This window comes from Molothrus ater, chromosome 2 (assembly GCF_012460135.2).
Source record: "Molothrus ater isolate BHLD 08-10-18 breed brown headed cowbird chromosome 2, BPBGC_Mater_1.1, whole genome shotgun sequence".
NCBI classification, from domain to species: domain Eukaryota; kingdom Metazoa; phylum Chordata; class Aves; order Passeriformes; family Icteridae; genus Molothrus; species Molothrus ater.
The window spans coordinates 33,351,843-33,366,036 of record NC_050479.2 but is presented as its reverse complement, the minus strand read 5'-3'; the positions used below and the strand labels follow the sequence as shown (position 1 = coordinate 33,366,036).

The 14,194-nt window shown below is 37.6% G+C and overlaps 1 protein-coding gene across 1 annotated transcript in view; it reads left to right on the top strand.

Moving 5' to 3' along the window:
• Positions 1–14,194, top strand: part of OCA2 (OCA2 melanosomal transmembrane protein) — a 158,744-nt gene that overhangs the window by 52,063 nt on the left and 92,487 nt on the right. Inside the window, exons 11-13 of the mRNA XM_036384263.2 lie at positions 652–708; positions 1,965–2,089; positions 5,573–5,711. Of these exons, the coding sequence (XP_036240156.1) occupies positions 652–708; positions 1,965–2,089; positions 5,573–5,711 (321 nt within the window). The remainder of the gene's footprint in view (positions 1–651; positions 709–1,964; positions 2,090–5,572; positions 5,712–14,194) is intronic.

Genomic DNA, 14,194 nt, shown 5'->3' with positions numbered 1-14,194 from the left:
TATTATTTTAATCACTTTGCCTGGAGCTATTTGTGGTAAAAAACATTGTCTAAGTGCTATTAGACTATAACACAAAATATACAATACACAGAGACAAAATTACAATTATCTGTTTCCATTCTGAGCTTTTCTTATTTCCTGACACTGGTCCTTGCTCCTTGCATTCTCCACAGAAAAAGAAAGCAAAGAAAAAATTACGTTTAGAGCAAAGACAGAAGGACAGGAGACCTCCCAGATGTGGGAAAATGCAAGCATTTCTTGAAGCCATTATCTTCTGTGCTCTGTAGAGTATTAATGCAGAGAGCAAACACACTTATTGGTTCTTCTTGATTAATGATGTAAGAGAGATACTTTGAGTACTTAATGTATGATGCCCACTTAGTCACTACAAATGAAATTCAACTAGACTCATATGACATTTACAGACTGCTTATGTTGAGAAGTATATTTCACCATACGATGTATTAACTAGAGATATCTGACAGCTGTAGTGGATATTCTAATATAAGGGTGATTAGATTCTCAAAGTTGTGTCAGATAAGAAGTCCATTTGTCAGTATCACAAACTGCTTTGCTTTAGTTTTGAGTAATAATTCAATTACTTTTATATATCAGTTCCAAGTGATTATATTTTTCCCCATCTTTTGGCAGATGGTTTTGGTGGCCATATTTTCAGAGACTGGATTCTTTGACTACTGTGCAGTAAAGGTGGGTTTATTTGGTACTAGATTTATCAAGTTAGTATTTATTCAAATCTGTCACACCAAGCACAATTGTAAAGAACCCTTCTAAGGTCAGCATATACTTATCATATTAGAAATTACAGTGGTCATGTTGCAATACTGGAAAAATCCTTTTGGATGAAAGGAAGCCCTTAATGCAATTCTATTTATACAGGAGAATGTTAAAGGTCCCCAGTAGGGTACACAAGCATTTGGACACTATTAAGCTGAATATTTCACTGATTTCCCCAGGACTGCAGTTCTGCTGTAGCTGAACTCTATTATGGCTGGCAGTGGGGCAGGAACTATCATTAACTGTATGACCACATATGAAAAGTGGTCACAGACCTCTTCACAGTAGCAGAACAAAAGTTTACATGAAATGTGTAATTCATGGAATCACAACCATAGAATTAGAGAACGGTTTGGGCAGGAAGAAACCTTAATAATCTTGTTCCAATCCCCCTGCCATGGGCAAGGACACTTTCCACTAGAGCAGGTTTCTTGAAACTCCATCCAGCCTGGACTTGAACACTTCTAGGGATGGGGCATCCAAAGCTTCTCTGGGTAACCTGTTGTAGTCTCACCATCCTCACAGTAAAGAATTTCTAATATCTAATCTAAGCCTACTCTCTCTGTTTAAAGCCAATCCCTCTTGTCCTATCACTACACACCCTTGCCCAGAGTCTCCCGCCCAGCTGTCTAATTGCCCCTCTTTAGGTGCTGGAAAGTGACCCTGGAGCCTTCTCTTTGCCAGGATGAATAATGCAGATCTCTTCCAGCCTGTTCTCATAGGAGAGGTGCTCCAGTGCTTTGATCATGTTTGTGGCCCTCCTCTGGACTCACTCCAGCAGTGCTGCTCTGAGGATGGGCAATGTGTCCCAGGTGTGGAGAGGAAGGGAGGTCTAAACCCTGTTAGTCCACCTGGGCATGCAGGCAGAAGATGGAGGCTCAGCCCTTCTCCTGCCACTGACCCTCTTCATGACTGGTAGCAGAATGTGGTGTTTCTTCAGACTTGTTTCTTTGTTTGTGTGATGGGATTGTTTGCCCACTTCCATGAATTATTTTCTTGCCAAATTATTTAGTATTGGAGAGGGTGCTGTTGGGGTAATAGTAAAGGAATAGTAAATGCTCTGAGCTCGTTGTTGCTCAACTTTGATCAAGTTGCTTTATCTACAATTTTTTGAAATCTAAGATGGAGTGATGTAGTCCATTAATTCTGCTTCTGTTTGTTTTTCCTAGGCTTATCGGTTCTCTCGAGGCAAGGTGTGGGCCATGATTACGCTTCTGTGCCTTATTGCTGCAATTCTTTCTGCATTTTTGGACAATGTTACCACTATGCTGCTCTTTACTCCAGTAACCATAAGGTATTTTATTGTTATGGACTTGGACTTGGTCTTTTATAGCCAGCAATCAGTAGTAGACATGCCTGCAAAATATTTGTTTGGAGGTTTTCTTAATCATTTAAATGGAAATTAGAACTTCAAATACTCTTATTGTAGTAGAATAAAAAGCTAGCACTTTCAGAGGAATGGCTTGTCTTTTGCCTTTGCATTAATATTGAGAACATATCTGAAAACTGTGAACACTGCCTTGGCAGCTAACTGTTCTGGTTTGTCTTCATATTTCAACGGCAATAGCATATTGCACCAAATGATCCCTAGTAGATGATTTTTTTTTCCTGTAAAGCAGGCAGAATTTTTAAATTAAAGCTGCTTTATTCATTGTGGCTGATATTTATATACAATTTTAGATAGTAATTTATGTATTAGTGAAGTTGTTATCACTTCTAATATTAGTGACAAATTTTTAAAAAGTCCATATTTCATCTAACAGCTTTTTCTTGAGTATGAAAATCTGAATTTTATTCCTGTTGGTGATCATGTCGTTGGGATGGCTACTGGTTAATTGCACAGTTTGAGATTAGATATTTGGAACTTTGAGCAGACAACCATGAATTTAATTACTTCAGATTTCTGTAAATTAATAACATTTTATATGCAACTACATTTAATCAGTGTGGGATTATGAATTACTGTTTAACCTGAATTTAACCTGTGTCTGGTCAGGCAAATCTGTCTAATCCAGTTCAGTTTTGGAAAGATCTAGTGTATTTTAGAAATGATCCTGAGAGATGTAATGCTTGCAGTCATTGTCACATTAAAGTACACAAAATTCTATTAAGATATGCCCCCTCTTTTAAAATGCAGTGTAAAGCAGTAAAAACCAATTTTGCAAGTGAAATTTATTCTAGACTGGAAGCAGCTGGTGAATGAAAGCTCCATTTGTCTTCTGTCCGATTATATTTTAAAGAGATGGCTTTGCCGTACCCTAATCAATAATTGCATTTCTAGCAGTAAGCAGCACTGGAGCTATTAAACACCAAGTTTTCTTTAGCTGTGTTACAGAATATTTTGGATAAATATAATTTGGGAATTGACTGAAATCCAGAAGTCAATGTAGCATAAAAAGCTTTTCACAGTCAGAACTATGGTAACATTTATTCTGTTTTCAAAGAATCCCAGAATAGCCCAGGTTGAAGGGACCTCGAAAGGCCATCTGTTCCAACCTTTCATGGGAAAGGAAAACTAGATGAGATTATCTGGCACTCTCTTCAATTACATCTTGAAAACCACCAGTGATGGGGGCTCTACCACATCCCTGGGGAGATTTTTCCAGTAGTTAACTGTTTTCACTATAAATTGTTTTTCTTATGTTAAGGTGAAATCTCTCCCTTGTACTTGTTGCCTCTTGTCTTGTCCATGTGGATTTTTGTGAAGGGAGAGCACCTGTCTTTGTAGCCACCTTTAAGTAATGGACTTTTTACTAAGTATATACTGAGTCCTTTTGTTTTATACTAAATGAGCCTGTAACACGGAAGAAGGGGAAACTCAGTATGTGGGAAACATTTGTATTTGAATCACTATCAAAACTAAAATAAAATTTTATCTCACCTACTAAAACCAAATAATTGCCTACTTCAAAAAGCTTCATGCTGGGGGTCATTTTCTTTTTTATCTTACTGCCATTGTCTACAGCTTCACTGTGTGTTGCACTGTGCAGTCTCCATTGCCATGGAGATAAAGCTTGCAGAAAATCGTACTGACTCTGCGAACATTAGGGTTTATATTTCCTGTGAAAAGGCCTAAAACATGATACTTGTTTCACTCTGCATTTTGTGGTAACCTGCTAAAAAAAGCAATAACTACCTCCTTTTAGCTGTTGCATATTTTAAAAATACTTTGTTATTGGTAAATGGAAAAGGCTAATGTTTTTACACATGAGGAGTTATATAACCAGGATAAGTAAACTGAAGAACTGTGATCCTGCCATCTAGCTAAGATGTTCTGATGGATTTACACTTTGGGCTTAGCCTTTTCTTACTTTAGTATTCTCTTTTTAAAATACCACCAGGCCCATTAAAAAGAAAGAATCACTAAAGAAAAGTTTAGCTTATATTTGGAAATACTGGGAAATCAAGGAGAAATTGAGTCAAAATTGCATGTACAATTGTGGTCTTGTACCACAATTGATACATTTGAACCAGTAGCACTACAAAGTACCCTTTAACTGAATGATTTCATGCTGCTGAGGAAATAGTGTCTTTTTTGCACAGTTATTATTTTCCAGAGTTTTTATGTACTGACATATATGCCATCTGAGAATGTTTTTTCTGAGTTTTAAATTGACACTCTTGGTGATAGTGTAAGTGAATCAGGTTAAGCTTTTTTGCAATAGTCTTTTCTCTTTGAAATATAGGTTTTGATAACACAGACTTAGAAAGCATTCTTCCTGCACACTCTTTCCCCCATCTACTATGAGATATAGGGGACAATAATTTAAGTGTGGCCTCCATCTTTACATTCTGGAGCAACCTTTTGATAGGTTGAGAGGAGGAAAGCAGTTGTTTCTTACGCGAAAGTGCTTAGGTGTGACTTGAACTTTCAGCTTTTATTCGCAGAGCCCAAGTTTAAAATCGAACACGTACTTCAGGACAGAGCAGATTACGCAGGTGTGAGCGTAAACGTAATTTGTGAGTTGGAGTAATCTGTGTGAAGATTACTCTGCGTAAGTAGGCTCTGAGTTCAAACAGATCATGAGGTTACTGAGTCAACCCCTGTGTTTGTCAGAGCACTTTAAGGTGCTTCTTATTAAAGAAGCAAGTTACTTTTTCTTATCAAAGCATCATCCCAGCAAAAAAGTATTAAATATATTTGAACTGCTAAAAACATTTTGAGACTTTTTTAACCATAAGGAATGTGTATTTTCTGGTCTGGTTTCATCCCAAATAGAAATACTCATGATCAAGCTTTAGAGAAGGAGGAAAATAGGAACAGAACAAACTGAATAAACTAGCCTGAAAGCTGAAGTCTCTAATAGATGATTCATGGCTAATGGGCAGCGTGCACAATTCTCTACTACTGCTTCCTATAAGAAAGTTAATCACTGTTGCTGAGTGCAGAGCTTGTGGTTGACCAGAATAGGTTTCCACAGGTCAGTGCAGCTTAAGGACCATGGCTTCAGAAGCTGTATCACACTGAAAATTTGAAGTGCTATTTTCTGTGAAGTCCAATCCTTGTAATAGTTGACTACTTTTAATTATATGCAGCAATTTTATTGACATTAATAACTGCATTTTAAGTGTAAAGAAAATCTATCAGTTTTCATTTACATTGTTATAATTACTCTAGCACAATAAATGCTTTAACATACCATTTATTGACACATTATGTTTAAAATCTTACCATTTGTCTGTGAAATGACTGCATTTTGTAATGTTTGTGCATTTTAATATTTAAGGTAATTTATCCATGGGATAAGAAGTTAATTTCATTATCTTTACACTGCAGGCTCTGTGAAGTACTTAATCTTGATCCTAGGCACGTCCTGATTGCGGAAGTAATCTTCACAAATATTGGGGGGGCTGCCACTGCTGTTGGGGATCCTCCAAATGTGATTATTGTTTCAAAGCAGGAGCTGAGGAGGAGGGTATGTACTGCGGTTGTTTGGCTACTAAAATTAAGTTGTGGTGTTGATATATGCAATGTTGATCCTTCTCTTCACCCAGACAACCATATAAACAGAACATAATTGACTTTTTTTGCCATGCTACTTCTTTTTTAATAGGATTATCAGACAGAAGAGAGTGATCTTTTGAGGACAAAATAGTGATGAAGAATAGACTTTTTGATCTGGACTGAGAATACCAGTTTCCTTTTTTTGTTGTTGGTGAGGATTTCCTTATTAATGGCAAAGCAAGGAAAGAAGCAGAAAATGGGGGGCTGCAGACAGGGCAACAAGTTGCAAAAAACCAAAAATATGAAAATGAAGATGAAAATCCATCCATTTTTTTCAGTATAGGTTTTCTCTCAAAAGTTAAATATGAGATAACTTGACACTTTACAGAGAAGTTGCTTTGCCCCTGTAGAGCCATGACACACTTGAGGCACTTTATGCTTCAAGCACAGCCCAAGGGGATGTGGGGTGTGAGAGGGGGGTGGGTGCTTCTCCCATGCAGCACAGGCTGCAGCTGGCTCCCACCTCCTGACAACATTTTGCTACCTCCAGGCTGCAGAGACAGATTTTAGCTTCCAACTCTTGGCTCTCCTATTGTTTGCTGGGTGCCTGGTGCCAAAGGGAAAACTATGGTGCTGGGTGGGACTGCATGACATGAATGATACAGCAGGAACATCACAGTCCCACCATTTCTTCCCACCCACATGGGTCTCTCTGCCCTATGGAGTGGCTGTGGCACTGCAGGCAAGTGTTTGCAGCCCTCAGCATCAGCATGGAGCTGAGTTTGCTGAGTTTTCTGTGCTTTCAGCTATCCCTGCTACCCCTGAACATGAGGGCATCAAGTCTTCCTCCTGCCTCTGGCACTGCCTGCCACCCCCTTTCCCTGGTGTGTTGTGGGGCAGCAGGGAGACAATCAGCTCAGGATGCAAGGGGCAGCCCCTCCTGGCATGGGGCAGATCTGCCCTTCTTCTCACCAACATGCAGCACCATGGAATGGGCAGTAATGTATGTAATGGGCACATCTGTAAGGACACCAGGGATGAGCTTTCTGTTTTGGCCTGGTGTCATAACCCACCCCACCCCCCCCCCAAAAAAAATTATAGAGAAATTTAGTGTTCATTGTGCTAGTGTAAAAACAACTGTGCAAGTGGATGAGGGAATTGTAGTACAAAATCCTGAGTTTATGTTTTGGGGTTTTTTTTGCATTTGGAGTGACTTATGTTTCTATTGCTCTGTGAAAGAAAGATCTCTTCTAATTAATTGAATGCACTCAAATTAATTAAGTACTGTCCAGGTTGTGAAAGGTCTTTGAAAGTTTGTAGTGTTTAATAAACTGAATGTTTGCCATCAAAATGTTTGAAATGTCCTGCAGTTGGCTAGTTTGGATGACGACTTTGAAGACTGTAATATTTATTGTTAGCTGAGAACTTGCTAGCTAAGTTTTAAATTTTAGATGTGAAATCTGTGCACCTATTTAAAACTTCTGATCTAAAAGAGAATAATTAGCACTTGCCATGCAGGTAATTTTCCTAAATACTCAGAAACTCATAATTTCTGTAGAACCTTTAGAAGTGGCTATAAACATGGGAGATAATTAAGCAATTGCAATTGAAAAGAAACCATGTTACATTTTTCTTGTTTGAGCTATTGATATTTTTAGGAGAACTCAGATGTATAAATACCCTGGCAAATATGATATTATAGCAAATTCTGTATCTGAAACAAGCACAAAAATCTTTCCAGATGTTTTCAGTCTGGATTGTTTTCAGATCTTCTGCTTCATCACAGAAATAAGAATGCAGTGAAATAGATTAGGTTCAACACAGGGTCACAGAATTTGCACTGCTTCTTTTCTATATTCTCAGTTGTTATATCTATGTATATAAATAAAAGAGGGTCAAACACCTATCCTTGGTCCTGAGGCACAGTATCATGGTCTGGGGTATGTCCTCACTGCTTAGGGCTCACCCCTTCTAAAGGAGATTTGCCTGGGAGTTTGCTGGCCAGGGTAACTGGAAAAAGCCAAGAGAGAGGTCAGAGAGGGAGCTGGACCATCTGGCCTCTTACAGTCTGAGCTGTTGAACTAATAGCTGCATTCCTAATTTTGTCCACCTGCTCCAGCATGCTCTCTTTTGATCAGAAGGAGAAATGTAGACATTGCTGTCTTGTTTCTGAAACTGCTTCTAGTAAAAGGTGCTGTGCAGAAGGGTAACATGAGCTAGCACAGTTCTGTGTCTAAAATGCATGGGGAGCCTACTACATTAGTACCAAGTAAAATTTATTTTATTCCTTTTTTTTTAACTCTTTCAGAGGTAGAAGTTCTTGAATGCATTAATGACATCTTAGAAACATTCCTCCATGTAGTATATTTTATAGTTTCTATTATGATGTTTTCTATAGAAAATACTTGGTTTCTACCTCTTCTTAGCATTATGGTCATGTTTTTGGACATTCTAGAAATTCTAGAAAATTTTTCTACTTGATATTTTTGTTGAAATTCTTCTTTTCATTCTCTTCTCAGTGTCATTTTTGCACAGTAAGTACAGGAGTACTTGGACAACTGCCCCTGCAGGAAGTTGAATAGTGAACTGTCCTATGTAGATGATTTGGTTTTCTACTTTATTTAGGTGCTATCATGAGGAGAATTTTACCAGTCTTCCTGAACTTTTACTGCTGCACATCAACCTCTAAAAGTATTCAAGTAAAATATTATGCAAGTTTACACTTTTGTAGGAAACCTTAGCTTTTATATCAATATGAAATGAAATGCAGCCTTGTTACTTTGGGTGCTGTTATCTGGTTACAGTGTTAGAAATGCTTTACTTTCTGTTTACTGTGGTGCTGGAGAGACTTTTCTCCCTAGTTTCTGGGGAAAACTAACATAATATTAAAAATATTTTATTTAAACCATGTTTGAATAAATAAGATTTTTGTAACATTTTGCTCATTAAAATGTAGCAGTAAGTCTTTTTACTTGTCTTGAGATGCAAATTAATGTCAAAAGGATATTTTCTTTTTAGCTGTTGTTAATTTATAATCCTGACATATTCCCTACCATCATGACTGGAATCAGTGGAACATTTGCATAATAGGAGAGGAAGATTTGTTGTGTTCTTGGCTGCTCTTAGTTGAAGTCGGAAGAATTTTCACAAAACAGCATTTATGTTTTGATTTCAGGATAAGAGCAAATGGAAAACTTGTTTAGTGAATAGAAAACATTTTTTAATGTTTTATTATCTTCAGAGTGCTGCTACAGAATGCCCACTGTTAACAAAACTATATTTTTATTTTGAAGAAATATGGGCTTCAGACTTCAGGAACTCCATGTGTGTATGCACGATAGAGCATGAACCAGTTGGATATGGTCCTTGCTCTCAGAAGAATTGAACAGAAAATCTTCTGTATTTGGGAACTTCATGAACTTCTACAAACACACCTTTGAGATCAGAAGTTGCTGTGCTCTAAGCACAGGGTGTGATTTCCCGTTCTTTAAAGAATGGATGGCAAATAGGTCTCCAGAGCAAAATGATGCTGTGAACAAAATGATAGTGAACATGTGCACTGGTGTGTCTAAGCTAAATCTGAATAAAAGAAGTAATGATAAAAGCAAAGGCAGTTTTAGCAAATGCTAGCCACTGGGTTATATCCTTTTATTTACTGTTTTGTTAGCATGTGATAAAGCTTGTGCTGTTATTCTGATGTCTGATGAGGATTTGGGGGTTTCAGCATACCACTCAGAATTATTCCTGCCATTTAACAGGAATTTCCTGGGAAACTGACAGACATCAGGTTTTGCCTGTGCTGCCTTTTAGAGACTTTCAGCCTTCATGATGGAATTTAGCATGATGTGATATTAGCTGGTTATATTTAATGAGAAATTATGGTACCAAAAATTTATGAATGAAAGTAGGTACTTCTGAAAAAAAAAGAGAAGAAAAAATCCTATTTATGAAGCTTTACAGATATTTCAAGTACTGGTAAAATGGATTCCCATAGTTTAGTAGGCTATTTTTGTTGAGTTTGCTGGATACAAGCTTGTTAAAACTTTTAATCAATTTGTAGAACTCTACCCCTTCTGTTGATGTTTGATTGATTCCTTTTCTCAAGAGAAAATTACACTTATTAGTGTAATTAAAGTGCATGAACTAAAATGTATGGGCTTACCTCTGATTTCAGAATTTTTGCCATCTATGTATGTAGTAATCATTAAATAGCATAATGTAACACAAAAAGGAGGTTTATCAGTGTCTCAAATAAACATTATCTTCATGAAACTGTGTTAGACCATCAGTGATTTCTGGCTCAGTGACATCATGAGCAGCTCCCATGAGAGACAATGCAGATCTTAGTCACTCACCTAGAAGGGATATTTAAGCCAGTGTAGAAATAATAAATTACTCTTGCTCTTCTTCATTTTATTAGTTTTAACATATTAAGTAAAGGGCATTCTGGCTAGAAGCAGTACTTGCTGCTCCCCAGATTGCTGCACATAGCTATAATTTTTGCTTTCTCATTGCTCTAAATAGGCAGATTCCTTGTGGAAAGGTCTGAATTACTAGAATTTAATTTCACATCTCCAGAAGCAATGAAAAAAAATAATAACCAAGATGATAAGAAGCTAGAATTTTAGGAAAACAATATGATGCTTCCTCCTAATATGAAATTGATATATTTGACTTTGCATTTTAAACTATAAACCAAGTAAAGATTCCCACTCTGTTTCAGCTCTGAATCTGTAGGCAGTAGAATCTTTAGGCTGTTGTCTTGCTAAAACAAAGTCTTTAGATTTTCTTCTGACTGGGGAGCAGAAAGAATTTGACACAATCATCATAGCTTCAAGTAAGGGACATTTGAAGCGTGTTTTGTATTTATCTCATAGATTGAAATCTCCTGGAAGAAAAATATTTCTTGCCTATTGTGCATGTCAATTCTATTCCAGTCTATTGTGCAGGAAAAGAAAATCTTTGTGAAAATGACTTTTTGTTGTATGCAGGAGACATGGGGAGCACTTTAATGCTTTTTTACAATGCTGAATCCTGGCTCCAGCAGTGCAGAAGACTCAGGAAGTATAAAATGTGCTATCCACAGCCAAAAAGGGTATGAATGTAGGCTCTGTGGAGATGTTGTGTGTCCTTTCTGGGGTGTGGAAAAAGGAACAGGGGCAACTGATGAAGCAACTGTGCCATGACCTATCCACTGCTGCATCCATGGTGTCTGTGGTACAGTGAAAGCCTTTTAGCCTTTTAAAGTTCCCCAAGAGGCTGCCAGCTGGCTACCAGGTATCTGACAATGCTTGGTGTGAAATCAGCCTTCCTTTTCCCTGAAAACAAATTCCCTGTGTTGCAGAGAGGCTGGGGCTAAGCACCCAGCCCAAAGCATCAGGAAGGGCAGCTGTCTGTATTTCACTGTATTTCAGCCTTTCTGATATCAGCCATAAAAGGTAGTGCATTTGGTAGCCCTCAGCCTCCATGGCTACAGGGCATCCGCTGTCCAAGGCATCAGGATTCATTTCCACTCACTGTCTCTTGTGGATCAAGGCAAGGAGGTAATGGGGAGGAAAGCTGGGAGCAAGGGATGGGAAGAGAGGTGAATCCAGTCTTGCATTATCACTGACAATCCTGTCATGCAAGCTCTGTCCTGAAATAGGCACACTCCATGCTAGAAAACAATTTGTTTCAGCTGAATTGGAAAGCTGTTATGCAATAGGAGCAGAGCAGCATGTTTTCTTTTTCACCAGGGATCTCAGAAATATGAAAGATCAATGTGCTGATATTATGAACTTTAACAAAGTCCTGAATCTCAGCCCAGCTACTCCCTCTGAAAAGTTTGGATAAGCTCTTGGATAGGATGCCAAAAAATCTAGCAGATATTTTTTTTTCTTCTTCTTGTGATGGTGTCTGCAAATCACTTTCAAGGCTTATCTACGTCAGCTCTTATGTCATGAAGCTGTGTTAATCCGGTTTTTTTTTTTTCAGGGTACTGTGATCTCTATCTCATTTCAATTCCTTTCAGCTATGAGTCAGACCTGAGACCTCCTTCTTACCCTCAGCATTTTAGTTTGTCTTCTAGGTTGAGGTGATTCTCTTCATCAAGAAATTAATTTTGTGGGTTTCAAGTGATGTAATTCTTCTACTGTATTTTTTTGAGAAGCCTCTGCATCGTGGCATTTCAGGAACCAGAGACAATTTTTTTTCCTTTGAAATAGGTGTGATAATAAAAAATGTAAAGGCAAGTGGCTTTTTGTATTTATGTTTACTTGCAATAAGCTACTTCCTTAAAGTCAAGATCCTTTAATATGTGACGAAGACATCACATATTTAAACTTGAGGGTTACCAAGAATTCATTTGGTTCCTATTTATTTTTTTTTACTTCCTACTTTAGCATTTATCTTTATTTCTGTGTATTTCTACAGAGAATTTCAACCATCGTAGTTGGCCTGGTAGCTGGCCAGCCTAAGAAAAATTTCATCTGCTTTTTTGTAAGACTAGTCTGACTGCAAAAGTAATTTTCGTCGTTCTGGTAATTCTGTACTGAGTATAATCTGACTACTCCTAACTATTTTATTGCTCTTCAACCACCTGTTTTCCAATCATTTTTCTTTCAGAGGATAGTTCTTTTTTCCAGTCAGGTTTAGGCATTTCCAATTTGGCTGGTGTAGCTTCAGTGGTTTTACAGCTTAAATAGTTTTGGCTTCCTACCTCTCTTTGCTATTTTAGAGACCATACAAAACTGAATAATGATTTTTCTTACTTCCTGAGTTGTTTATTGGCACACTGTCAAAGTTGGAAAATTTCTGAACTAAAGCCAGTTCAACTTTGGAGGTTGAAAGTTCTTATTTTTCTGGCCGAAATTTTATGATCTTTCTTTTTGTCTATAATCTTAGAGACAACCCTTATATAGATGGGTTCAGATAGATTAATATCTATATTTAGATATATTAGATATATTTAGATATATTTAGATATATTTATATTTAGATAGATTTATTGTGAATTTATTGTCAATGGTTTTCATTAAGGAAATAAACATGGGGGATATGGAGCTTACATATTTTGGGGGCTGGTCTCACAAACACAGAGCCTTCGCAGGAATCCTTTTTTTATTAATTTGTAAATTTCCTAGAGTTATGAATGTTGTTTTCATCCCTCATAGAAATGTCTCCTGTAGCTCTGAATCTTAACTTGATGCCCAGAGGCCAATCTCTGTAAAAACTGATTTGTAAAAACTGTCTTAAAGAGATGTAAGACACCTAAGTGGCTGACCTATTGTGTAGGCAAACTGAATGAAGGTACATTATTTTTCTTTGTGGTGTCACTTTTTTCTGTCCAATTCTTAAAATGATCTCATTCCAATTCCTGAAGAGTCTTCCTTCTGCTTTCATAAAAGCAATGGCTGTAGCTAAGTTACAGCAAAAGGCCAACGAATGGACAGGTACAGTTTCACCTTTTAGTGTCTGCAGAGTAGAAGAGTCAAGGAATCTACTATTAAATAGCAAGTAGGGTGATATTACCTCAGGAAGCTTAAACCTGTATTTTAATAGGATCAAATTCTAATCCTAGGTCTGCATATTTATGGTTTGAGATTTATTTGACTGTCTGCAAGATATGGATTTTTTTTTGCCAAAGAGCACCAATCTTTATCTGGCTATGAAAGTTCTTTATGACTGTCATCAGTTTCTTGTGTTATGGGTCTTTTTATTATGCCCTGTGGGGCAATAGAGAAACTTTTTCTTCCCTTTTTTGAACCAGAGACATTTCAACTAGGAAATTTCCACATAAATTCTTTTAGCATTTGACAATATAGAAGACACATATTTAAAGCAGCAAGTTTCCAACAGTCTTAACACACTGAAGGTAACAGCTGATACTACAAGGGAAGCTGTTTTTAATATGCATCGGAATTACAAAAGGGCCTATAGGAAGCTCATAGTTAAAAATCAGGGAACAATAGAGACATAGTGGTGTGTCACAGGGAGATCCTACAATCAACTAACTTTCCAGAGTCTCTGGAAAATCAGTAAGTGCTCTGAAAATTCAGCTGGGACAACCTGGGCTATCATGGGCTTGAGCCATGCTTTATTCCAGGTGTCACAGGTCTGCTCTGCTGGGATCACCAGTTCAGACAGCCTCTGTTTTTTGGATATAAAAGACTTCCCTCCTACCAAACTACTTGGATGTGATCCTCCCCGGAGCTTCATGGGTAACTTTTGGACAGGCAAGTCATGGCTGCTCCAGAAAAGTCCAGCCCAAAGGCTAACCCTGATCCACTACAATGTGTGCCACATGGAAAAATGTAATAACTCAATTGAAAGGGACCCTAGAGGTCAGTTAGTCCAATGTCCTGCTCACAGCATGGCAAACTTCAAAGTTTTAGGACAAACTGTCACTGTGCATCCTTATTGCTTGGAAGTAATTAATATGTTCAGCCTTTTAATACGTTCTGCTTTTTTAAAACC